Below are 27,469 nucleotides of genomic sequence, written 5' to 3' on the forward strand. Positions count from 1 at the left end.
TTAGCAGCTAAAGCAAAACATGGATGAATAGCTACACTACAAGTTAAAGCTGTTGTTCCCTTATTTAAAATAGTTGCCAAACTTAAAGGCATAGTTGAACATTGTGGGATTTACACCCATTCACTTTCTTGCTCTGTCAGATGAGAAGATGTATACCACTTATGTCTGTCAGGAAATATGAAGCTACAGCTAGTTAGCTTAGCTTAGCATAAAGCTTATTCAGCCTATTAACAGCTCACAGGCTTATTAATAAACCATGGACTTGTTGTTTAGCTTCCCTCTGTTAGCCTTTATGCTAAGATCACCTGCTGCAGGCTAAGTTGGATGTTCTTTATTATTATTGATTTAAATGTCTTTATATTAGGTTTAAAAGTATCACATGTTATTTCCTGCATAACCACTTTTATAAAGTGGCTAAAACTTACCTTAATATGTTTTGTATGTAAATGTAGAAAATAAGGATTTATTAGGGGTACAATTGTATGATTTTTTCTTCCATTATTTTCTACACAGGGCAAGAAGGGCCGTCCTGGAGAAGATGGAAACCCCGGCACGAAAGGACACAAGGTGTTCCCCCGTTAAACAATCACTCATTCACTACCGGTTCGAGACAAGAAGCTTCTCGTACAAACCAGGAGGCCTTTCCTTGTAAAACTAATATTCCTCTCTCCCTTAGGGTGAGGGTGGGCTCAGTGGACTTCCTGGTCGGGAAGGATCTGAGGTGAGTTTAGTGTCTTCAATCAACTTGGGATTAAGTCAAAATTGACAAGTAGCCTACAGATAAACAAACTGTAATTATGTTCACCTTTCACACTACCATTGCTCGGACAAAAAGTGACGACTATTTTTTCTGGGTGACTTAACATGACTGTTTTATACACACAGGGGAAATCTGGATACAAAGGAGAGAAGGTATTGTATGGATTCTATTTACTGTGCAGTCTCTCTATAGATTATCAGATTCCCACGCTTGTGTAAAATATGCAACAATCAGAGAGAGTGAAGAATTATGCTTCCAAGGCCTTGAAAGGAAACACTCACAGGAAAGACTTTGAAATATCATGGCCTTTTGTTCTCCTTTTTATTCATCTGTATTTAATGTCAAGCCTGTCTGCTAGAATCTGTAGTTACTTTTCTTTTAAAGGAATTTAATTAAGTAGGTCCCATCTAGTTAAGCTTTGCTCACCAGCACCTGGCTGGGATATTAAAACCCATTTTCCAAGATAAATTGCTCTCCTGGAAATCTGTGTCATAAACTTGAAATTATGCAAGATGACGCTTTACTAAACTGCTTTTCCTTCTCTTACAGGGAGAGAGAGGGGAGTGTGGCACTCCTGGAATTAAGGGAGACAGAGTACGTGCTGCTTAATGTTGTTATAATTTAAAACCAAGTCTAACTTTTTGTCACAATATTTTTTCATTGATGCTCGATCATTTTTACTCAACCCTGTTTTCTTTCTTCTTCTGCTTCTATTATTTTTGTATTATTTTCATGGACTATAATTGTTTTAACACCTTTTCTAGGGTCCTGAAGGAACACTTGGCCCAAGAGGAAATCGTGGACTTCAGGTGAAATATATCACAAAATCCAATTCACCATTTGCTAGGTCCCATTAGTTATGATGCTAAATCTGAAATGCTATCCATTCTGATAATTCTTCATCTTCTCATTTCTACTTTTCAATGCCCCTGTGTAACCTTCTCTCTCTTCTTCACATTACAGGGTTCAGTTGGTCCACCTGGCGACAATGGGCCTGAAGGTCCAATGGGTAAAAAAGTAAGTATTCTTCAGTCTTGATGCTTTTTAAATCGAACAAAACCTCTGTATCTGGGATGTGTTAAGAACAAAAGGAAACTACAAAAGCAGCATATCATACTTTCTAGTTTCCAACTGGCCCTTCCTTTACATACAGACTTTCCCCTTCTCCAAAACCAGATGGATATATTTTTTTTTTCTTGTCAAGTCTGGTTCCAATTAAGTGTCTTTCATAGTCAGGGGATTCATCAGAACCAGGATTATGAGCATTACCTGTGGCGTTGCAGAGCTGAAAAAAGGTGTTGCTGCATGTGTAAGAATATAAAGTGTGAGAACTCAGACGTAATAAAGTGTTATTTCTGTTCCTGAGGGTTTCTCCTCAGAGACATTCTTTAAAGTTGACATTTAAAATGCGTTTGGAATTAATCAGATGATCCTGGCGCATAAATAACATCAGAAACGTCAGGTGGCCTACAAGCTGATCATACATTCAAACACATATTTGTGAGTTATGATGCAGTGGAACATTTGAAGCCTCTTTGAAGTGCCTCATCTGTTATTACCCCGTCAGCTTATTTGTCCTTCTCTACTTTTTAAGCCCCCTCTCTCGTGTTATAGCTGCCAATTCTGCTATGAGCCCACACTCCCCAGCAAGTGTTCCCTCCCTAATTATTTTTGGAAGAATGTTCATGTTGATTGTCTGGCTGTCATTCTATTTCACCTGAATGGCAGACTAATGTCTGGCTCTAAACATCGCCCCGACTTGCATGAAAGGGCAAGGGAAGTGAAAGAAAAAAAAAGTGCCGGTATGCGCTCGCTAACATTTCCACACCCCCCTCACGCCTCCTATGTGCCCTCCTGCTGCACACCATGGCCATGATTTACAGCCTCTGAGTGAATAATTGCATTCTTTACCAATAAAATATTGACAAAAGGAATGGAGGGATCCCATTATACATGCCTGAACCCCCTTTAAAGAAGCTTCAATTAGAGGAAGAGAAAGTAGAGTGGGAGGATGTAGGTTCTGGTCAGCTTCACTGATGCCCCATGGTGTCCTACCCAGGACTCACACTCTCACAGCAGCGTGTGCATCTCCTCTGGTATCAGCACATGTCTCTCCCTGCCTGTGTTTTATAGGGGGAAAGGGGACTTTCTGGGCCACCTGGAATCCAAGGGGAAACTGGGATCGGCCTTCCGGGACCCAAGGTACAATCTTCATCCTATTGTTTTGGAAAATGAAGTCATGGGAACATAATAAAGCACCTGTGTCTCACCCTGCATTCATGTCGCTCCCTACCAATCAGGGTGCTGTGGGTTACCACGGGCCTACAGGGCCTTCTGGTCCTCAGGGACTTGGCGAGCCTGGACCACCGGTGAGTAGGAAGCCCCCCTGTTTCTGACACTACTGTGTACCTCAAGTTCTGTACCGCACACTTACAGATTCAAATAATAACAGAAAGATCTACCGGCAGAGTTCACACTGGGTCTTTGGTTTCACACAACAGCAATAAATGAAGGCTGCTCATTTGTTGCTGACTACTTTAGATGCTATCAACTGAAGCAGGTTCAAACACCTGTTAATGCTAAATCAATTAGTCGGTTTTAATCTGTAAATTCTTAAATGTTTACGATCATTTTGAATTAGGAAGCTGTTAAATGAAAATCAAAGTTGGATCCGTCCGTCTGACCCTTGATCATCCAACATGTCTTCTGCTTTGCAATCCCCACGTGTAACCCTCACACACAAAGTACAGTATATTATAAAAGAGGTCATTTTTGATGTTCCTCTTGTGGTCATGCACATCGTTTTGTTTTATTCAGGGGCCTCAAGGGTCACAGGGAGTCCAAGGAGAAAGAGGACAGATCGGAGAGGGTCTCCCTGGACCAAAGGTGAGTTACGTCTTTTACGCCTCTAGCTGTTTGTGCTAACAGTTAAAAGCGTTGACCCCGTTTGACCTCATTTCATGCATTCACCTTCAATTCTCTGCCTACCCACTGACCTGCGCTGAGGACCCAGCTGGGCTCCAGATTTAAGGGAGGAATGACTGACAAAGACACCGTGTATAGTTAAAAGACATGAGAAATTCCATACGTTCACATCTAGTGCAGCGGTTCAGTATGGCTCCCATTACCGCATGATATGATCCGGCCCATTGAACGTCCCCGCTGAGGACACGCCAGCGCACAGCGGCTGATGAGACAGGAAAATAGCCAGGACACCTTGTGATGTGACAGCGTGAGTGACTCATGCAGAGAGGAAAGAATGAGTCTGTTCCTGTGTCTGCCTCCCTTCAGGATGTACACACACACACACGGGGATACACACAGGTGCACCGGGGCTCTCAATCCAAATGTTAGTTATGTTCCTTCTCACAGATTATTCTATTTTGCTCGGTAAATTATTTCATGATTAACTGCTTTAGAGTTTAGAATTGTGTCCATGACTCAGTTCAGGGTCCTTCTTTAAAAAATGTTGATCCATTGCTTTTCGTCGCATCTACTGTCTTAAATTAACAAGGTCATTATTGCGCTTTCTACTGCCACCTACTGGCGTGGAAGAGTATTTAATTACTTATCCAGCCACTACATTGAAGGCTCAACAATGGCAAATTATTTACTATTTCTGCGACTAAGTGAAATTGGTTTTGTCACAGCCCTCTGATTGAAATTCATTGCCTTAGAAATGAGTTGCTTGTTTTCTGCATTCAACAATTGCAGTCTTTTTTAATGCCTGAAAGATAAGGCTATCCCGTGTTTTCCCTGCAGAATTGTAACTTTCAAAGTACTGAAACAGTATTACAGAACTACACAAGTGTAATTAACATAAGCTATTAAATAACACATACATTACATTACTTAGAAACCCAAGTCAGGTCACATGGGGAAATTATTTTGGAAGTACTTGGGCTTTGTTTTGCACTAAGAAAAGAAGTAAAACCGAAAACTTGCATAGCTACAGAGCTATGAAGAAATGAATAATGAAGCTTCCCTTTATCGTGCTATCAATGTCTGTGTGTGTTCATTTTCCTTCAGCTATTAAAAATGGCCTAACTCTAATTTATTTTTTGATATTTTGAAACATGTGCCCCGAAGCCAAATCTGCTCCATAAGTGAACAAACAGCAGAGCGTAACTCTTTGTTCTTTTGATAAATGCAGACAGTTAAATGAAGCGTTATTAAGTTAATGGAATGTCTTGAGGTCATGACAGATGTAATCCCTTTTGGCTACAGGGTGTCACAACACTGGTGTGGCTTTACATCAGAGGGCACTGTAATTCAGGATTCTTTTTTCCACTTCTCCTGTCTAATTTAACATTTTTAAACTTTCTTCTAAAGGGTAACAGCTAGTTCCTGAGCAGGGGGTGGTGGGGGGCTCCTTCTCTTCCTCTTCAGGAGATTTAGCGGCGGACTCACAGGTGGCGTTCTTGTTCTCTACGGCGTGTCTCGACAGGCGTCAGGCTCACAGGAGCTCTGCAGCCATCTTACCCCGTTTCATCTTCATTAGCACCTCCGCTCCTGCGTCAATATGACAGGCTTATGACAAGTAAGGGATAATGTGCTGCGACGCGGTCATTATGGGGAAAAGAACACCGACAGGCTGATAAGGAGCCCGACGCGAAGCGGAGGGATCTAGATCGGCATGAAGGTGTTCTTTTCCCCATAATGACCGCGTCGCAGCACATTATCCCGCTTATTACATGGCCACATTCTCAACAAAGTAACGTTATGACTCCCAATATTAATTGAAATGCTTTTATGGATTTATAAAATTATTTTATTGATTTAAAAAATAGTTGTATGTATTGATTTAAATTGACACGCATCCGCTAAGAAAAATAGTCCGTTGTTACCGTTTGAACTAACGTAGCAACGGCAGGAACTGGTTCGATAGCGTTTTTGATGAGCTTTTTGATTACAGATTTGAAAACATCGCTGCTTGCTTTAAAAGTAGCACAATTCATTATGTCAAACCTTGGAAAGTATCTAGATATCCCTGCCCTAATGCCAAAGTAACTGGCAACTGAATATGTGTCGCCGTTTGATGTCTATGTCTGGACCGCTGCTTAAAAGGAGGGTTTCTGCCCGTTACTTCTCCGCTGTTTTCTTGTCAGTTAGAAAAGCAAACTGCATGCAGTTTGATTTTCGGCCAAACTGTATACAGTTAAATCGAACGGACTTGTTTGTGCAGATGTGAGCGTCCTTAACAACGGTCAATAAGTCCTTGACAGCGGTCTGTCTGTTCGGTATTAACAACGTGTCACGTGTTCTGAATTTACCAATCAGAATCGAGTATTCAACTAAGCCATGTAGCCATCAGCCATGTGATCAGCAATTGTATATGTTCAAATGTCTACTGTGAAGGATATCATAAAGCCTTAATGCAATCGAATGTAAAACAAAAAAGTTATGATTGATGAAAGCAGTAAATCGGTCAGATTTGACCCGAAGACAACAGGAGGGTTAAGAGATTATTACATCTTGTTCTACGACATAAAATACATCAGTAAATCCCCCACTCGTGAATATCCAAAGCTTATATGTGTTTTAAAAGTGGCTAAATGATACCACTTAGCGTTGAATATTAGCCGCTGTTAGCTTGGCGGCCATAGATTACATTATGAAGGATATTGGGAAGGCCAAAAGAAAATCTCATTCACTTTTCTCAAATAATCTGATGCCTAGTACATATAGTTACACAACACATTATAGAAGCCAAATGTGCGTTCTGATTGATGTTTGGGTAAAACATTCCTCTTTTAAATTCCTCCCTGTGTTGACGTCTTCATGTCAAGCTTCGGCTGCGGTTGATGGACAGCCCTGTTTACAGACTCAGTATCACACGGACACATTTCCCTGTCAGACGCTTCTGGCACGCAGTGTGAGTAAATGTTTCTGCACACTGCAACCACAGAAAGCAACACAAAGCCCTTCAAAGCCTCTGTGAGTTATCACAAGCCTCACATCTGACTTCAGAGACCCCTTCTCCCCCAAAATTGTTTTTTTCTTGTTGGTTGACTGTCTTTAGATGTTTGACATTCATAAACGGATGTTGAAGCTATTCTTATGCAATGCAGTGGTGCTTTGAGCTAAATGCTAATAACAGCATGCTTTAGATTCCGATGTTGACTCCCTAAAGACTACAACACCCAGATGGGAGTGCCTTTGCTGGAGGTAGCAATGCACTCTACATGGAGCTCTGTAAAAGTCCTTGCCTGTAAATGAAGTTGGACTGATTGGCAAAGTATGCGATGGACTTTCTTTTCAATTTTCGGAAAATGAGGCAATTATCCAAATATTAGCTTCATGCATAAATATAGAATATATTGTTCATGTTTTCCTATGTGTGTATTTGCTCCAGTACCTATGTATATATGGAAACAGTCGAGTACAATTCATGGAAGTTGCGTCAGTACAAGGAATATAAATATAAAAATAGATAATCTGTTAAAAACGGAAAGTTAGCTTTGATGTCTCCTAGAAATGTTCCCGCTCCTTGGCCTATCACGTACAATGTGTTGAAGCGCCAGCCAATACATTTGGAGTGCGGGATTTTAGCCTCTGCAGACCATTTACATGCACACAAACATATATAACACAGTACAGGAAAGGGGAAACCCCAAAAAGCATAATAGGGGCTCTTGAATACACACTTATTGCATATTGCTGGAGGGGGTCTGGGATTATATTTTATTGCCAACAACTGCTTCTCTGTAAGGCACATGACAATAAAAAAGCAGAACGCTCGTTGTTAGAATGAGCTCATCTTACTGTTCCAGATGACATGATGCTTTTATATCTACCAAGGTGTTTTCCTGCAGGTGCAGTCAATCTTTTATACTGTGGCGACTGTGGCTGTGAGGGAGTGCGGTCGTCTTTCAACCAGAAGGTTGTGGGTTCGATCCCAGTCCATGCAGTCAACATGTCGATGTGTCCTTGGGCAAGATACTTAACCCTGAGTTGCTCCCGATGGCATGGCCAACGGTGTGTGAATGTGTATGGATGTTAGGTCCTATAGAGTAAGGTAACTGCTCTGTATGAATGGGTGTGAATGGGTGAATGACATGTAGTATTTTGGATGATTTAGTCAACTTTGTAACACCCATGGTGTTCCCGGTCAAAAATGTCCGCTATAAAGAAAAGGAATTAGTAACCATCCGGATCAGATAAAACACACACACACACACACACACACACACACACACACACTCCAGATGTGTTCCCCCCCCCCCTTATGTGCCCACCCCCCCACATGGATCACACCTGCCACACGCAATACATGTTCAGGGGGGGGGGGGGGGAAACGAAGACAATACTTGTGTTAACCTCACACCTTTTTCAGACATAAAACACATGCAAAATAATTTGAGACGAGAAAACAGGAAACGACTCATTTTGGGGTTTTAGGACTGCTTCCTGCAACACTCTATGAGAGAGATAGATTTGAAAGTGAATAAAAAGGATGCTTGACACTATTTATGACCTGCCTGCTCTACTAACAGAGCTATGTGGCGGCCTGAAAATTATATATTAACACATATTTAGCCTTTAACAAATATTGTACTAACTGTGATTTAAATAGAATTTGGAGTAATTGTACAGCCTTATAGCTTTATAATACCTGCCATTTCATAAGCTAAATTGCAATAACTTGTGTGTTCACAGGGCGGGCGAGGCTTGGACGGGCCGCGGGGGCTCCGAGGACAGCCGGGCGTCGGACTCAAAGGAGACAAGGTAGAGCACAGAGTGGCTGTAAATAAGACGCCTTCACAGGGGCACGGAGATAAAGACAGAGTCCGGCTGTGGTGAAAGCTGCGAGTTGGCAGATAACAGTGAGTTATATATGAGGTCACATGCTACAGGTGATGAATCAGGGTTGGAGGCTGGACAGTGTAGGAGGAGAGCAGCTGTGCACAGTAAGGTGTTCGCTCGCAGACGTCGCTAAGATGACATGAATAGATTTAAGATGTGTTTTAAAGTGACTCCCCTTATGTCACTGGAATGTGACGTTAAACTATTGGTGAAACCCCGGAAAGAAGGTGTGTCTTTTTAAATGTTTTCCTGCATCCGATGGTGCTGACAGTTTTACCGCAGGCCTCGTGGTGAAGCTACAGGCTTTCCTCTGTGTTATTTGTGATGCTTGAAAAGAAATGCAAATATCATCAGGTTATGCGTGTGAAAAGATGTGACTGCAGAATGTTTATGTCTTGTGTGCTTTCCCCATGCTGTAAATCATGAACGTGACATTTGATGCATGCTAATACTATCAACACTACCAGCTGGTGTCATCATTAACCTTCTGATCCGACCCTGCAGGGGGACTTCGGGCCCCCGGGTCTTCCAGGGCCACTCGGCCTCCCAGGAGTTGGCATACAGGGCGAGAAGGCAAGTGACTCCCAACTGCTATACAGTTAGTGTGTGCCATGATTTTCATCAATTACATTTTTGTTTGTTTTAGAGACTGAAGGAAAATGTTGGGAAAGGGAAGGGGGAGGATGAATAAATATGAATTAAATGTAAGAATGTAGCCTAGGGTTCGTAAAGGTCGCATAAGTTGCACAACTGTTCGTGTTTTGGAGCAACAGCTGTGGCCGTTTCCCTAATATGATAACACAAGTTCAGGGCTGTCAGAAGTGGAACTGTGTATGCTTCACTCAAGTACTGTACTTAGGTACAATTTTGAGGTACTATGTTACTTGAGTCTTTTTCTTGACACTTTTACTTTTCTCTCTAATACAATTCAGAGGGAAATACTGTATATTTTACTGATAGCTTAAAAACGTTATCTATAAGAACAACGTTTTAGATTATCATTCATAAATATCGTTAAGTTATTTTTCCTACAAAAACCATTAATGCTTCTCAAAAGTTTAGACTGTCAGTCAGACACAATTTGTGAGGGAACATTCAAGCGAATAATGGAGATTATTCCATGATGAAAATAATCATTAGTTTGATACAAAATAGTTTATAATGAGCTCCACTTAAACTATCTTCAAGGGGACTATAAAGAACCAAGATATTTTATATTTATAACCATCATATGTGCACAGTTCCTTCCATCCAATTATAACTTGGTGTTCGTTTTTATTTGATCTGGCTTTTTTGTATAACTGCATCCATTGATCCTTACAGGGTGTGGAAGGACCGAGGGGCCCATTGGGGAGCAGAGGCCCCGCAGGAGAGGGCTTTGCTGGATCCAAGGTTTGTCTTTGATAACACTGTGGTTCAGTTGGATGCTAAATCTGCACCATTAAAGCCCCTGTGAACATAAAAGAGCAGTATTCAGCCTAAGATAGGAGCTATAGTAAGATCCACTGCCGTGTTGTCTCACAGGGGGACCAGGGGTTGCCGGGCGAGGTTGGCGGCCCAGGAGAGAGAGGGGCCGGAGACCCTGGAGCGAAGGTGAGTCACAGAGCACATCAACAGCAACTACAACCCTAACGTTCTGGTTCACACCCTGACACGCAGCCGTGGTTCTTTCTCCAGGGGGAGCCGGGGTCTACGGGGCTGTCCGGTCTGCCCGGCCTGCCAGGGGAGGACGGAGCCCCGGGACAGAAGGTAGGTCAAGTTTTTTCCTTATAATGTCACATGCATCAATAATATATCCACCGCCAACCGGATGACATTATTTAGAAAAAGAGACACAAGGTAGCAACTTCATTTTTATAAGATAATTAAAATACAAATAACACAAAGAAATAAACCATCTGGACATTTATTACAAGCTTTAGAATCAAAGGAAGCCTACTTATAAGCATTAGGCTTATAGTTCACTATAACATAACATATAACATTATTGAATTCAACTTTTGGTTTTAACAAGATATTTTCTAACCATTTTCCTCAAGTCTTGCAAGTAACTTTCTTCCTCTTGTCTTCACACTGCATGATGGATTGTTTCCTGTACATGTATGCAATTCAATATTCTCAAAACAGCAGGAAGCTCTGTAGCCGATGGAGAATTATGTAATTTACATTATTATCGACCCTGTAGGAAATGATTCCAGTCTTATCATTTCACTTGTTGCCTTATTGATCCCACCAATATCGCTTTAACCACCAATGTAGAAGCACACTTCTGAAATGTATGTTCTGTATCTGTTTTTCTCCAAAATCAAACCTGTATGTGTGTTCAGGGAGAGCCAGGACCCACAGGCCTCAGGGGGTTAGAGGGGGTCGCTGGAATCGGCACCCAGGGTGAGAAGGTAAAATAAAGAGATTTTTTTGCATTTCTTGCACTTGGACTTTGCTGACCTGCATATAATAAATACAGTCACAGCTATCATATTAGTAAGTGTATTCCCAAATGTGGTGTTTCAGGGCGACCAAGGCCAGAGAGGGATCCGGGGCCTGCACGGCCCCCCCGGCATCGCTGGGCCCTCAGGACCAAAGGTGAGGAGCTCTTAGCTTCATTAGCCATCATTATTTTAACATTTGCATTGAGACCCTTTCCTTGGCCTCTTGGAAGGGTATACATGTAAAGGAATGATGGCAGAAGATAATTGACGATTTGCATTAATCTTCATCAGGGAGAACCAGGGGCGCAGGGCAGGGGGGGCTCAGCCGGGCCCCCAGGACGTTTCGTCTCTGGGCCAAAGGTAACGCAACCAACTGCAGTGACAATAGAAACTGTGGAAGCTTTTAAGTGATTATATTTGTGTTAAAACTAAGTTCAAATGTTTCAGGAGCTTTTTATATCTCATTCCCTCTTTTGGGCAGGATGGTCATCACCTCACCAAAATAACACTGGCATTAGTCATTCCTCTGTAGTTTAAGCGATTTGAATGTGAAATATTAAAGCAGTTTCAAATCAATTTGAAAGACCTCTTGCCATCCGTGACAATTTTGTATTTGTAATAGTGGTTTTCTTGTAAAAACACAGATAGATTTATGTGTGTATTAAATGTTTGGCACCCAAACGCATTATATGTCTTTGAGGCCAGGTAAACCTGCTTTTTTTTATTAGATCTTGTTTTTCTTCTTCGCTGAGTTTTGTTTAGGTTACTCTCCGTAATAGTGTATCCTTGTGCGAGTGCATGATACAAACAAATCCATCATAAGCAAATATAGTGCGGCTAGACACCAAGTGCAAAGCTCCTACTAACTTTTAAATGTTTACAAAGTGATATTTATTCGGTCTTAAACAATCACGTGTTACTCTTGCTAAACTCCTGTAAAATCTCAATCTGCCAAGGTACAGTAACTGTAGCTCTCTAGATGATACAATTATGTAATTGAGAAAACGATCCAGTATTTGAATTCAATAAGAATGTGTAACGTCTGTTCCAGGGTGATGTTGGCTCGAGTGGTCCTCCTGGTCCGCTCGGTGAGACTGGCTACGGACTTCCTGGTCCAAAGGTAACACTCAGTGTAAACATCTGCTCCAAAACACAATGTGTTTGTTAATATGGGATGACCACAAACACTTAAAGCATGATGTCATAGCTAAACTCCACATCTGGGGAATGATCAATTATAACGTAAATGTAATCGCTGAGCAGCATCCAGGCAGAACAAAGGGGGTGATGTCCTGTCGTGCTGAACTCAATGTTAAAGCGTACTTCGTAGATTTAACCTTTCCCTGTTTTGATGTATTGCACAACACTTACTCACTATACAGCAGCAGATAGCACATGTGCCCATTCACCTCCACATTCCTTCCTCTTCTTTGAACACGGATCTGTAAATCACTTTGTATCCTGGATGAATGAATGATTTGTTCTGCAGGGGGACCGTGGAGACTCTGGCCCTTCAGGTCCATTCGGCCCCAAAGGAGAGGGCTTCCCCGGCCCCTCGGTGAGGAGCTGAAATACACACTGACATTCCCATTCGTCCACTCATAAATCTGTTCATCCATCAGTCATCACATGACATGACATTAAGTCAGCCATACATCTCTCTTTTCCCTCCCTTAATCTACTTATCAGTTCCAGACATATATTAACGTTTATTGCCAAAAGTTATGGTAGCTGACCCTCATGTACATTCTCCTTAATTTAGACCATAAAAAGCAGACACATGGGGCCAATACAAAGCACTGGAATGACTCACTGGGGAAGAGAGTTAAAGGGATACTTCAACATCTTTGGAATTAGGCATATTTATGTATCACTATATTGCCAATGAGATTGATACCAAAAATGAAGCCAACTGAATCTTAGCTTAGCATACGGATTCCAACAGGCAGAAACAGTTGGCCGTGCTCTTTCCATATGCAACGAAATCAGTGCCTAAAGCTCAAACAAGTTATCCATTTTATCTTTAATCTAAACTGAAATGTAAAGACAACAGTTTACGCAATTTGACACTTAATTATTACTTGCCTGGAACGTCCCGTAGACTATGCAAGTTTCCTATCGAAATGACTATTCCTTTAATAATTTCACCATCTCTCAAGGAGTCCGTGGAAATGCTAAAACTTCAAAGTAATCTTTCAATTTCGCATTTTCAATGTAAGCCTGTCTTAAGATTGTATTCTACCTCCATGTTATAGGGCCCTCCTGGTCTGCCTGGACTCACAGGAGAACCCGGACAGGAAGGAGTGGGCATCCCTGGACCAAAGGTGATGTTTGTAAAGTTAGTGCAAGTTTGGGACTAAGGGGAAATTAGGATGTATTAGCCTTTTATGAAACAAATGGTTCTTTGGGAGGACAATACGCAGTGTAATATATTGTGCTAATACTTTGGCAAAATGTACCTCTGCAGTGAAAAGCAATTGCCAAAGATCAATTTGAATGTTCTTGGAGTGAAAGTATCATCCCAGTGAAGGATGTGCTCATTTGTTTGAGAAAACTAATTAAAGGGAAATATTTCGAACAGCACAGGAGTTAATTTGTTGATGGATTTTAAATTGCTGTGTTGTAAGTGTTACACATATCTTCACTGTGTTTTCTCTCCTGCAGGGGGATGTCGGTTACCGAGGGTTGCCAGGTTTGCCAGGACCTCTGGGCGAGGGCATCCAAGGACCTCCGGTACCACAGCAATTTCTACTTTTCAGATTTGACAGTTGTTTTAATTAAAATGATTTCCATTTGAACTTCACATCCACCTTTTTAAAACTCATACAATACTGTTTGTATTCTGTTTCTGCCAAAGTGAGTCAAGGCCAACATTGCAGCGTGTTAGCTTATGCAGAGAGCCTGCTGTGATTGTATTTGACAACCAACTGGGTAAATTGAGTCATATTCTCTGAAGGATTACGTCTTCAGAGAATATTTGTAGTCAAAGCGTTCCAGATTGAAAAAAAACTTCCAAAACACAGGGGTCTTATATATTCTACAGCTGACAGTTCATTTGTTCAGGGCATTTATCATGATTCTCCCGCAGCACTCTGACATATTAATGCAGAGCGTGAATCTCCACAGACATGTGTGTGTGTGATGAGAAGCAGGCCTAGTCAGCTGAAATCTGGGGAATCAGAACCAACACACAAATGAGTTCTACATTTGTTCAAGAAAGAGGAATTAGTGGTTACACATGTGTGATACATCGCTGGTGTGGCCTCTAACACGCTCTAGCAAGTTCAAGTTGTATTTATAAAGAAAGAAAATGTGCCTTTTTATTACAAAACAGCTAAATCTGGACTGTTGCTTGCATGCAACTAAATCAAGCTCAAATGTCATTTGACGACAGATTAAAAACCTAAGTTAAAATGTTTGTTATACCTATTGTGAAACTAGCTGTTGAGACAATTGACTCTTTAGGTAAATGTGTACTGAGGCAATACATTAGGTGACATGCAGGGTCATTTTCTCATAGAAGGCTGGGGGTATTTTTGAAAGAATATGTTGCCTAACCAAGCTTTTCAGACACAGAGGTCAATGGGGCCTAATACAAGTGGGGTATATGTGGTCGAATGTTAATAGAAATTGTATAAAATAAGGAAAATGGAATGAAGTCCATTCCAATATGACCCTCAATGTATCCTCTGTCCTGCAGGGTAACGCTGGGCGGCCTGGCCCCTCAGGGCCGACAGGGCCACAAGGACAAGGAGTTCAGGGACCAAAGGTAAGTTATTGTTTATCCTTACAAATAGAAATCAATGTATTTCTAATGTTAATCTGAGAGGTCTCTAACTACCATGCACACAGAGAAGGTAACTCATGTGTTTGTTTCAGGGGGAGCAGGGGTCCCAGGGTGTGACAGGCCCGAGGGGGCTGCCTGGAGAAGGCTTTCCTGGAGCTAAAGTGAGTCACCATGAGGTCCAGGAGCACTGATGCTTCTATGCACTTATATGTTCTGACTGCTGATATTATGCTTTCTAATGTGTGACAGGGTGACCGAGGATCTGGAGGGGAGAGGGGGCTGAAGGGAATCAAAGGAGAGCTGGGAGACCCTGGAAACGCAGGGCAGCCTGTGAGTGACCCTCAATATCATCAATATGTCCATTTACTCTGATTGCTTTGAGATAATTATGCTCTTAGCCTTTTGTCTCGTAAATGGAATTTAAAATGTGTGGAAACTAAGCAAATGTGAGAGTATTATAACTACGTTTTGTGTCCTCTCAGGGCCGCTCTGGTGTCAAAGGTGAAGCCGGCCTCACTGTGAGTCTCTATTTTTTCTATGCTTTCTCCAGTAACATAATGTTAGTACGGTTACGCCTCTTTGGGAGTATTGTGATAGTGTTACTTAGATTAGATGCATTTTTGTCATACCCTTTCTTTCAACTGAAAACATTGCGTGTTCAAATTAGATTTTTATGGTAAACTGAAGTATTAAGTGTTAATAATATTGCTATTCTTACAAAAGTAAAGGGTGAATGACTCGAACACTGAGTTTCAGTTTATTTGTATTCCTACACTCAAACTGCGTTGGTGTATTTGTTTCAGAGGGACGACATCATTCGAATGATCAAAGAGATCTGTGGTAAAGTCACTTATATTTCTCACTTCTCCATATTGACTAGCCGCACAGATTACGTTTCTGAATCTAAGCCACTGTTTGATCTTATCTGTAAATCATTAGCTCCGATTCCACAGCGTAAACTCTTCCTCCATGATCTCATATGTCGATGTGCTTCCAGGATGTGGGATCAAGTGTAAGGAGAGGCCCATGGAGCTGGTGTTTGTCATCGACAGCTCAGAGAGCGTGGGCCCGGATAACTTTGAGATCATCAAGGACTTTGTGGCGGCGCTGGTGGACCGCGTCACGGTGGGCCGCAACGCCACCAGGATCGGCCTGGTGCTGTACAGCCTGGAGGTGAAGCTGGTGTTCAACCTGGCCCGCTACAACACCAAGCAGGACATCAAGCAGGCCATCAGGAACATCCCGTACATGGGAGAGGGCACTTACACCGGGACAGCCATCCGTAAAGCCACCCAGGACGCGTTCTACAGCTCCCGTGTGGGGGTCAGCAAAGTGGCCATCGTGATCACTGACGGGCAGACGGACAAGCGGGAGCCGGTGAAGCTGGATCTGGCCGTACGAGAAGCTCACGCCGCCAATATCGAGATGTTCGCTCTGGGGATTGTAAACACATCAGATCCGACACAGGCCGAATTCATGAGAGAGCTCAATCTGATCGCCTCGGACCCCGACACCGAGCACATGTTCCTCATCGACGACTTCAACACTTTGCCAGGTTAGAGAAATGTGTCTTTGAGGGTGTGTCAGTGTTATATTCCTCAATTTGAAGGATATGAGCTTAATACATTCAATGGTATTTGTGTATATGCTGGTAAAAATGCCAGTACCCAAATGCTTAAGATAGTTTTAATTATTTTATGAGATTTAATCTGCCCAAGTGTGACGCAAATGTTCCCCTTGTGTTACTTAGAAATCTTGGATATAATGTATAACCCAGGCTTAAAACCAGTTTCCTGTACCAAGAGATCCTAGTGGCCCCATCCGATATTCTGAAAACAAATCGTGCAGAACCACAAACGTGAACATCCTAGTTCTAAAGAGGAATGTCTGTACAATATATATACTGGCAATCCATCCAATAGCTGTTGAGATACTTTGATCTGGACTTAAATGGTGGACTTACCAACAGATCCCTCCCCAGAACCATGCTGCTGTTATATCCCAATAGGTGTAGAATATGTCGAGACAACACTTCCTGTATCTCTGACCCCTCCTCTCTCTCTGTCTTTGTCTTAGCGCTGGAATCCAAGTTGGTCAGCCAGTTCTGTGAGGACGAGAATGGAGCCCTGATATATAACAGAATAACAAATGGCTACAACGGCAATGGGAACAACGGATACAGGAACGGAAACAACGGGAAGTACGCCATTGGAGGATATGCCTTCAAGCCTTCCACTGAGCAGCAGGTTCAGGGCGGGCGTAACACTGGCACCAACACAGGGGTCCAGGTAGACTCCAAACAGCAGGGCAGCACAGGGTCCAGCACAGGGTCCAGCACAGGTTCCAGCACAGGGTCCAGCACAGGGTCCAGCACAGGACAGGTAAGGAACATACATCTATAATTATATGTAATTAACATTATGAAGCTGTTAACACCGGTTTTGTCCCTCTCAGGGAGGAGGAAGTCAGTATGTGTTGACTGGAAACGAGCGCGGGGACACATTTAACCGCAACACCTCAGAGGGAGAGGAATCCTCCAGTACGAGAGGCTCCTCCTCCTCCTCATCTTCATCATCTTCTTCCTCAAGAATAACCACATCGTCCTCGGGTGTGTCCATAGAGCGCGTAAAGCCAGCTCTCCCCAAAGGTACAGATGCTTTTCCATCATTCTCTCGCACAGCCAGTGCACGCAGAGACATGACACACTAACATACCTGTGCACAGAAGAGAGCGCTCCAAAACAATTATTTGTAATTACAGAAAAACACTAGCAACAAATGAAAAGAGGTGAAGAAACTTCCTGTTGTTGACTCCTCAGGCAGCAGGAATACAATAAATCATTCCTTTAGCTTTAATTATAATCAAACAAGCGATGTGTTATAATCATAGCGTGAGTGTTTTTAACCGCATCATTCCTGAGACAAACATTTGAATGATTGAATATAAACCGCACCTGTGGTTGAATTCAAAACCCCTATCCCTACTGCATTTCTAAGGTACTGCATGTTACACTGATTATAAGGAGATTAGTTCATTATCCCTGTTTTTCTAATAGAAAAACATTTCTACTTTTTTTGTTTTGTTTGCATGAGACTGAAGAAAATGGATTTCACTGGTACTCAAAGGTTCAACTAGACTAAAAAACCACATTGGATATCCTTCCAATATACTCATTCTGTTCTTTTCCTGGCTGTTCGTGATACAGTCAACTGGAAAATCAGAGAACTGGAACTCATTTCCAAGTGAGGAGAGATTTTCTTTGGCGTTCCTCTGAATCAGGGGTGCCCATTACGTTTTATTTTTTATTTTTTTAAGTTAGCCTATCATCCATCCTTACTATGGCATTTGCCACTTGATTGACATACAGGTGAGCCAGTCTGAGTTGTATTGTGCCATACAGGTTCATGCAGTTATGAGGGGGCCTCACCCCCCTCGCGCTCGCGACACAGATTGGGCAGTCTACCTGTAGGTAGATCTTTTGGGCTTGGTCATTTTAAAAGTAGCTCCCAAGCTGAAAGAGTGTGGGCACCCCTGAGTCATTGGTACAGATAACTTTGAGCTGCTGTTCAACATGCTCCTCCTGACACAGAGACTGAGATATAACTAACACCCAGACTTCAGGTAAGCTCATGTTTTTGCACGAAGAATAAGGAATAATTGACCATGAGTTCTGGCTCAATTAAATAACTTAATTCTTTCCAATTATAAAACGTGATTGACAGTCTTCTGGATGATTTCAACAGGGCATTTTATTAGTAATTGCATCTATAAAACCCATTAGGAATTTCTGCTTTATTGTTATCAGGGTCATATGTACACTGTTCAGTTACTCCCTGATAATCATACATTACTAAAGAAACGCGCGATGGCTAATGGAAAAGCCGTCAGTGTTTGTGTGATGGGCGTTCTTTCTCTGCCCAATGGCGGTGTGTTTTAATATGTTCAGATTTATGAGCTCGTTTTATGAACCTCAAGCTATAAGGTTATTGTCTTGAAGAAAACCACTGTGAGAAAAATACTCGAGACAAGAAATATGAATGTTTAAAAATACAGGACAATAGGTGAGAGGGGGGGGGGGGCATGTCTGTGCCTGATCTGCCCATGATGCATGTGGTAGCAGGGGACTGCGGTTATGATAAGTGCTTTCTGATTGACGCTCAGTAATGAGGTCTACAGGTGAGGAGCAGAGAGGCCAATTATTTTTGATGCAGTGAGGATGATTTGCTAGACTCTGCTCGTCTTCCTGCAGAGAGAGTGCCGCTGGACCCTCGCTGCGGCCTGGTTCTGGACCAGGGCACGTGTCGAGACTACAACATCCGATGGTACTACGACAAGCAGGCCAACGCCTGCGCTCAGTTCTGGTACGGAGGCTGCAACGGCAACAAGAACCGCTTTGACACGGAGGACGAGTGCAAGAGGACGTGTGTGATCATCGCCTGATATCTGGTGACTCATCCCTTCAATGTTAACATCTGCCAAACATCTGCTGTAGGAGAGGCAGCTAACACCAGCTATTTTTCATGGGGTTGTGTAGTTTCTGCATTTACACTGACGTTCTATATCCCTGTTACGTCTGTGGGCCTCTTCCTGTTTAACTCATTGTAAAATCATCTTCCTGTAATTATAGTGAAAGAGATCCCATTTTGACAGATACCTCCGTTTTTTTTTTTTATCTCAGCATCTAACGCAGGAGATAGTCCAGCGCTCCTACTCAGGAATACAGATGAGCTTCACTGTGTGTGTTCTTTTTCCAGGGATCCCCACACCTCTCGGACATGATCATGTTTGTGAGGGCTGCAAAGATTGTGAAAAAAATGACTGACCAGTAAATCCTCTGCTACCAGAAATCAATGTGCCACAATAGTGTAGTGTAGCCGTTCATTTCTTTACTCCAAAAATTAAATGTAGGTCCTTTTTAGTGCATAACCGCAAGAGCCAATAACACACAAATGAAGCCTCTCATTACTTATATCAATAACATGTATGTTGTCCTTTTATATAAATGACTGATGCTCTGTAACTTCATGGAATAACTGTGCATTTGAATGTGTTTTGTTTGTTGAATTAAAATGTGATTTTTGTACTTATTACTGCTTATATTTGTTAAAGCAGTAAACTGATCAACACACACACACACACACACACACACACACACACACACACACACACACACACACACACACACACACACACACACACACACACACACACACACTGCCCTCTACTGGGTAACATGCTCATGTCACTGAAGTGTTACCACAGTACAACATACTATGACTGTACTTCCATTGTTGGTGTGTCACTATATTACCCATCTGTACTGTATACATCCATATTGTACTGTTACATGTTCAACATTTGATGTCAAACATTCAAATAAATCTGATCCAAACTAATACAGTATGTGCGAAAGCTCACATTCATATTAAGGGACCGTATGAAAATTATTTGAAGTATACATTTAACATGATAACAGTTATAAAAAGTAAGACTGTATTTTGATCCAAGTGTATTCCAATTGGCGACATGTTGATTGTGGCTGTTCAATGTCTGATATTTTTATAATCCGATCAGCTCTGTGCATGCATTTTCAATTCATGGACAATTTGACAAAATGGAAAATCATTATTGTTTACCAGCTACAATGAAACATTAAATTACACCAATGCAGAAAATCGCATTAAATCACAGCCATTTTACAATGAACCCAACACAAACGGCTTATATTCTATGCAGAAAGGTTTAGATTAATGCAGTAGAACAAATAGATAATGGTGGACACAATGCATTTGACAGCAAAGAGGTGAAATATGTCTTCATCAGCAACATAGGGTTCACCCCGATCATTTACATACAGTCCCTAAATATTTTACAAAAATCAATAGAAGAAAACGTTTCTTTACCCATCAGACAATCTGCTCTCCCCTTCTGCTTAAATTACCCGTTAGACACTCCTTGACAAGTGGTGTAGTATGATCTATCTTTAGTGCTGCCCACGGGAGAAATGTTACCTAACTCTACACACTCCTCACACTTTATCAGGCCACAGAAACAAGACTCAACAATAGAAGATCCCATTGATCCAGACACATCAGTGATTGCCTTTCTACCATTTTGTTCTCAAATGTATGTCTGTAAGGAAATTGACACCATTTATTTTTAATAGTAAATATTTTCAGCACTCACATTATTGATTGATTGAGGTTTGTTTTAAAAGGTTTAACTGCAGAGCAACACACACACAAAGTCACAGAGAAACATACACACACACACACACACACACACACACACACACACACACACACACACACAAACGCACACAAGCAAACAGCTGGAATCCCCACAGGGAAAAGCAAGATTCATGCTGATTGGAGGACAGGTGTGTGTGTGTGTGTGTGTGTGTGTGTGTGTGTGTGTGTGTGTGTGTGTGTGTGTGTGTGTGTGTGTGTGTGTGTGTGTGTGTGTGTGTGTGTGTGTGTGGTGTGTGTGTGTGTGTGTGTGTGTGTGTCACCTGTTTTTGCACCCAGCTGCTACACACAAACTTTACTGATCCATTTTTAGCACAATGTGTGTGTGCTCTTCAATCTCACTTAAATAATGCCATGCTGTGAAAATATAAGAAAAAAAGAGAGTAGATTTTGTTTTGACTTTGTCTCTTTCAGGAAATGTTGCAAATGATTCAGCGAAGGAACAAACTGTGAAGTACTAGAAGAAAGTATGAAATGAAAAATAAATGGTAAGAAATAAGATATTATAGAGGTAAAAGCAAACAACATGTCAACATGACTTTAAAAATTAGACGATTTGTGGACTATGTGTCGAAAAACACATAATTTAGCAACCATTTAGATCACGCTTCGGCCCCAATTTGCTGATTCAAATGTGGTATCTGCTGCTTTTCTTTTTTATGACTGTAAATGGAAAGTTAGGGGAATTTTAAATATTGGTTGATATAACAAGATGGTAAATTAGGCTTTGAAAATGTTTTAAGTAAAGGAATGGTTGTAATTGTATCAGTGACAGTAATAGGGATGTAATTATGGATACCAACTGTCTCGGTTGCTTAGTCCCGGCATATGAATTGCAAAGTAAAGACTAAATCAGTTGTTTGGCTGTTTCAGACTGAATAAAGGAAGTAAATAAATGAATGAATGGAAATCGGATTTAAATGAAATGATGATCTCATTCATATATTTTTGAAAGTGACAGCGTCTGCTCTAAACCACCTCTCGGTCATATGTGCAGCTTGTGGCGAGCTATTCCAGGGTTTTGACAGCATTGTTTCTGCTGTTAGTCGGCCATATGACACTTTGGGAGCTGAATCATGATGGCAGATCCCCAGCCTGAGCAGCCAGTTGCTTCTTTCAGTCTGTGACAGCAGCTGCTCGAGCCGAGGCCTGTAGTGCGCCGTGACTTGGCCCAGTCAGATTCCACTAAAGCTGAAGGAGGCAGAGGGAGCTATATTTAGAGGGGGACGGGATTGAATTGCAGGGTCTTCACTCGGGGACCCTTTTCTCTGCTCTCCCTTTTCCAGCCAGGACCGACTGCCAAAAGGACCTGTGGCCGCCGTCTCCTTCCTCTCTCTGCAGACCCCCCAGTGACACACCATGGACCCCAACGCCATCAAGGAAGAGCTGCGCCTGTTTCAGAGCACCCTGCTTCAGGATGGGCTGAAGGAGCTGCTTAACGAGAACAAGTTTGTGGACTGCACCCTGAAGGTAGGCGACAGAAGCTTCCCCTGCCATCGGCTCATCATGGCCGCCTGCAGCCCGTACTTCAGGGATATCTTCTTCACAGAGGATGGGAAGGAGGTGGAGAACACCAAGGAGGTGGTCCTGGAGGAAGTCAATCCTTCCATCCTGGATATGGTCATTCAGTACCTCTACTCAGCCGAGATTGACCTCACCGATGACAATGTCCAGGATATAATTGCTGTGGCCAACAGATTCCAGATCCCTTCTGTCTTTACAGTCTGTGTAAACTACCTTCTCAAGAAGTTGTCTCTGGGAAACTGCTTGGCGATCTTCAGGATGGGCCTGGTGATCAGCTGTCCGAGACTCGCTGTGGCCGCACGCAACTACGTCGCAGACCGCTTCGAACTCCTTTACAACAAAGATGAGTTCCTCAAGCTTGCGGCCCACGAACTGTTCGCAGTCATCGGCGGAGACTCATTGAATGTGGCGAAGGAGGAGCTGGTGTTCGAGGCGGTCATGGCATGGGTACGTTATGACAAAGAGCGAGTCAAGGTCCTGAAGGATGCTTTCAACTGCATCCGCTTCCGCCTGCTGCCGGAGAAGTACTTCCAAGACAAAGTAGAGTCCGATGATATTATCAAGGCGGACCCGGAGCTCCAGAAGACGCTCCAGGTCATCAGCGATGCCTTCAAGGGAAAACTTCCAGACACACCCGCGAAGAAGGAGGGGGAGGAAGGAGAGGAGGAGGAAAGCCCCTTCCCAGGTTTCCTGAATGACAACCGAAGACAAGGCATGTACGGACGCGAATTCATCGTCATGATTAATGATACCGCATCGGTGGCGTATGATGTCAACGAGAACGAGTGCTTCCTGGCGGCCATGTCGGAGCAGGTGCCACGTAACCACGTCAGCCTGGCGTCACAGAAGAACCAGCTCTACGTCATTGGAGGAGTGTTTGTGGATGAGGAAAACAAAGATCTACCCCTCCAATGTTACTTTTTCATGGTAACCAGGCTTTCCTTTCATTTGATACTAAAAATAATTAGGAAATATTTTTGACACTTTTGGAAATATTCGTATTCACTTTCTTTCAGACGGGAACACATACTGTCTTATCTAGGAGTTTAAATAATATGAAGCTTGTAGACCGCTTGCTTAGCTAACCAAAAGTGCTGGTAGCAGAGAGCAACAGCTAGCATGTCATGGCTCCGTCAGTTTTACATTTTTTATTTATCAAACAGATATATAATCAGGATAAAAGTAAATTAATAAGCTACAACTGTAAGTCTGCTCTAAGAAATAATTGTGTTTGACTTTACTTAGAGTCAGGCTAGCTATTTCCTCCTGCCACCAGTCTGTGAGCTAACCTAAGCTAACCACCTGCTGGCTATATTTACTATTTATTGTAAAGACATGATGGTGGTATAAATATTCTCTTCAAACTCTTGGCAAGAAGTCAAATTCTTAAAATTACCGTGTCCAACTATTCTTGATAAAACACAGTTTGTAGTTTCTTAGAAGATTGTGAGTTTCCACGAAAATCAATAACTGTAGTGTTAGCTCACAAACAGTCCTACTTAACCATCTAAAGCTGCTTTGCCTTTAAATGACCCTTAGAATGACTGGGATAGTTACATCTTCTGAGAACAATAGATGTATCTTGTTGCTCATCAGGCCTAAGTGACACAGATACTTAAAGGTTTGATAAAGGCTTTAATACGTTTTAAAGCATATTCGATACACTACAGTATGATGATCCATTCCTGTCTTCACCAGGACATGTAGACACAGACAATGGGTGCTAAGAGGTCATTTTAATGTATTTCCCGCAGTTGGATCCCCTCATCTCTGAATGGGTCGCCCTGCCGCCCATGCCTTCTCCAAGATGCCTCTTCAACATCGGAGAGAGCGACAACCTGCTGTTCGCCGTGGCAGGAAAAGACCTCCAGAGCAACGAGTCGCTGGACACTGTCATGTGCTTCGATATTGAGTTAGTTCTGAAGCATTGTTTGCTTTTTTCTCTATTTGTCGCCCTACTTTTCACGTTGTTGAGTTTCAAGGTGATAATTAAATTAAGGAAAGTTGACAATATTGCTTCCTTTAAAAATATAAAATATACATATGGTGTTAATTTATTTTTAAATCGTGTTTTGGTGTGATCTCACCTGCTTAATTGATTCCTTCAATAATCTTAGCGCTTTTTTTTCTTGAAGTTTAACTATTTTTTGAACTTTTAATCTTTATCACAAAAATAGATTGATTTGGCTATGTTAAAAACACCCATGTAACAATTAAGCATTTTGTATTACGAGCAGCATAATATCAATGCACAACTAAATTGTAAAAGTGTAACTTTTAAATATGAATTCTTCAGAAAAATGAAGTGGAGTGAGACCAAAAAGCTTCCTCTGAAGATCCACGGCCATGCTGTCATCTCCCACAAAGGACTGGTCTACTGCATTGGTGGAAAGACTGATGACAAGTGAGTGTATATGTGTGTGTGTGTGTGTGTGTGTGTGTGTGTGTCTGTGTGTGTGTGTGTGTGTGTGTGTGTGTGTGTGTGTGTGTGTGTGTGTGTGTGTGTTTGTCTGTGTCTGTGTGTGTGTGTCTGTGCGTGTGACCTTACTCTGTGAGCCGCAGCTGTTTGTGGTCCATCATACTGCCAGACTGCAGGGCTGCATGGCACTTCCTTCATAGACAGCAATTAGCCTGCTACAGTGTAATCTATGTGAAATATTACCATAATAGAAAATAATGATCCTGTTGTTGATTAATGCAGTGATATTAAAGGCTCTCCAGAACCACCGAACACAACGTGTCTGTAATCTTAGCTGTTTCCATTACACTCAGCAGTGATACATGAACAGCAAACAAGTATTTAACACTTTATCTAATAATAAGCTCGTGTGCATGTCTGAAGAAAACACCTTAAATAAAAGAAACTCCAAATATAAAGTAAATACATTCATAAACGCCAATCAGCAGGAAAAAGCAAGAAGTAATGTTATGGTGAACAACCGTATCCTGTCTGAGGTTGTTCGCTCCAGTTTTAATTTCAATCTTGACCTTTTCCAAATTGACGTCATTTTGGGCATTCCAAAAAAGACCACCCTCAATCTTTCTACAGCAAAGGGCACTTTATTTCTTACTATGAAATTATGATAACAGAGTTTTGATATTTTATCCTTTTATGAGAACCAAATTGTCGCCAGTTGGGACAACATACATATTTTCATGGATTTTATATTCTTGATCAAGCAGCAAGTTTCCATCACTTTTATTAAGGGTAAAGAAGACACTTTCATCGTTATTTACTGGAATGTCCCATTTTAGCCAACACTTGAAAATCACATTAACAAAGAATGTATTCGAAATAAACCTTATTTCCTACTTTTCCCCCACAGCAAAGCCCTGAGCAAGGTGTTTGTGTACAACCACAAGCAGGCAGAGTGGAGGGAGATGGCGTCCATGACGACCCCCAGAGCCATGTTCGGGTCCGTTGTCCACAACAACCAGATCCTGGTGGCTGGGGGGGTCAACGAGGAGGGGCTCATCGCTTCATGTGAAGCCTACGACTTCGCAGCAAACAAGTACGATTCGGGTTGAAACTGGTCTTAGTTGAGGAATTGTGTTGAAACTCATATTTATTTCCTTGGACTAATTTCTCTCAGAGCCAACACATTCTATGGAGCCTCAAAGTTACAAAATACACATATTTATATAAATATAGGAATAGGTTTTGTTATGTAAATGAAACATTTTAACTTGTGATTAAATGCCATTGATGAGTAATGGCAAAATGTCACCAAGCTAACAAGGTAACCCTTTAGCTTGCTAGCTAGGTAGATACAGGTGCAGTCATTTGATGTCAAAGGTAATCCTAGTGAACTTTCGTATTTACATTAGCCACTACTAGGTGGATTCCAAATGATTTTTGACACTGTTGATAGCTACCAGGAGCTAACTAATTATTTAAGTAACATCTTTTGGTAGCAATATTTGAGCTCGCTAGCTAAAGAATAGCAGAGGGGACTTAATTATCTAAGAATCATTATCTGTCATTAAAACCACAAATTGACGTGAAGGGAAACACCATTATAAAATCAAGACATCTATATTTATTTTTCATCATTTATTTAAGAATGTCTTGTTTATTTATTTAATATTTTTATTTTCTGGCTCCCAAATACGACGCCTTACCTTATCTCAGTCACACAAAAAACGAAATTGCTCTGTGGCACAGCTCCATCTCACGCCTGACCTTCTCCTTGTGTTGCTTCTCCTCAGGTGGGAGCCCTACACTGAGTTCCCCCAGGAGAGGAGCTCTGTTAACCTTCTGAGTAACGGCGGCTCGCTGTACGCTGTGGGCGGCTTCGCCATGGTTCAGAACGAGGACAACGAGGTGGCTCCCACTGAGGTCACTGACGTCTGGCAGTAAGTCTTCTCAAGTTATGGGACCAGAGTTGACGTGTTTTTCTTGGTTGCATCTGGAGATCTGACTGTGTTGTTTTTTGTTAGGTATGAGGAGGATAAGAAGCAGTGGAGCGGGATGCTGAGGGAGATGCGCTACGCTGCCGGCTCCTCCTGTGTGTCCATGAGCCTCAACGCGGCCAGGATGCCCAAACTGTAGACAGAAGCACTTTCTTTCTTTCTTTCTTTCTAACCCCCCACCAACACCTCCTGACACCCGCCTCATCCCCCAGCGCTGCCTCCGAGTCGTCTCATCCTCTGCACTCACATTTCTGTGTCGAGTTGACCTTTGACATTCATTTTTCTTTACTATAAACACTCAGTTTCTCTTGAAAGACTGCACTATTCCCACAGTATTAAAAAAAAAAAAAAAAAAGACATCATAATTAAGATTGATCTATAGAACTCTGTTTACACCATTTCTAGCATTTTCTTTTGTAAAATAAACATTTGTAAACTTCTGCTTCTTTTTCTGATTCGGTGTGATCTACAGAGAAGGGACACGTCGAGGGAGCGAGAGAAG

General features: G+C 42.0%; 2 protein-coding genes across 4 annotated transcripts in view; both read left to right on the plus strand.

Annotated features, from left to right (window-relative positions):
- Positions 1–20,178, plus strand: part of LOC307031837 (uncharacterized protein) — a 30,064-nt gene extending 9,886 nt beyond the window's left edge. For all 3 annotated transcript variants that reach the window (XM_079669302.1, XM_079669303.1, XM_079669304.1), the window contains 30 exons: positions 514–567; positions 677–721; positions 886–912; positions 1,310–1,354; positions 1,525–1,569; positions 1,724–1,777; positions 2,894–2,962; positions 3,061–3,129; positions 3,578–3,646; positions 8,420–8,488; positions 9,071–9,139; positions 9,890–9,958; positions 10,091–10,159; positions 10,244–10,315; positions 10,894–10,962; positions 11,078–11,149; positions 11,287–11,355; positions 12,047–12,115; positions 12,485–12,553; positions 13,251–13,319; positions 13,660–13,728; positions 14,696–14,764; positions 14,875–14,943; positions 15,032–15,112; positions 15,265–15,300; positions 15,586–15,622; positions 15,780–16,337; positions 16,859–17,163; positions 17,237–17,429; positions 19,032–20,178. In XM_079669302.1, coding sequence (XP_079525428.1) covers positions 514–567; positions 677–721; positions 886–912; positions 1,310–1,354; positions 1,525–1,569; positions 1,724–1,777; positions 2,894–2,962; positions 3,061–3,129; positions 3,578–3,646; positions 8,420–8,488; positions 9,071–9,139; positions 9,890–9,958; positions 10,091–10,159; positions 10,244–10,315; positions 10,894–10,962; positions 11,078–11,149; positions 11,287–11,355; positions 12,047–12,115; positions 12,485–12,553; positions 13,251–13,319; positions 13,660–13,728; positions 14,696–14,764; positions 14,875–14,943; positions 15,032–15,112; positions 15,265–15,300; positions 15,586–15,622; positions 15,780–16,337; positions 16,859–17,163; positions 17,237–17,429; positions 19,032–19,222 — 2,850 coding nt within the window. In that variant the 3' untranslated portion in view covers positions 19,223–20,178. The remainder of the gene's footprint in view (positions 1–513; positions 568–676; positions 722–885; positions 913–1,309; positions 1,355–1,524; positions 1,570–1,723; positions 1,778–2,893; positions 2,963–3,060; positions 3,130–3,577; positions 3,647–8,419; positions 8,489–9,070; positions 9,140–9,889; positions 9,959–10,090; positions 10,160–10,243; positions 10,316–10,893; positions 10,963–11,077; positions 11,150–11,286; positions 11,356–12,046; positions 12,116–12,484; positions 12,554–13,250; positions 13,320–13,659; positions 13,729–14,695; positions 14,765–14,874; positions 14,944–15,031; positions 15,113–15,264; positions 15,301–15,585; positions 15,623–15,779; positions 16,338–16,858; positions 17,164–17,236; positions 17,430–19,031) is intronic.
- Positions 20,179–22,252: 2,074 nt separating this feature from the next.
- Positions 22,253–27,407, plus strand: LOC307031840 (kelch-like protein 41b). The gene is made up of 6 exons (XM_079669312.1): positions 22,253–23,481; positions 24,309–24,466; positions 24,851–24,958; positions 25,881–26,066; positions 26,764–26,910; positions 26,995–27,407. The coding sequence occupies exons 1-6, from the start codon at positions 22,390–22,392 to the stop codon at positions 27,104–27,106; spliced, it is 1,803 nt and encodes a 600-aa protein (XP_079525438.1). The 5' UTR covers positions 22,253–22,389; the 3' UTR covers positions 27,107–27,407.
- Positions 27,408–27,469: the final 62 nt, after the last annotated feature.

The sequence above is a fragment of the Notothenia rossii genome (assembly GCF_949606895.1).
Source record: "Notothenia rossii genome assembly, chromosome: 3".
Classification (NCBI taxonomy): domain Eukaryota; kingdom Metazoa; phylum Chordata; class Actinopteri; order Perciformes; family Nototheniidae; genus Notothenia; species Notothenia rossii.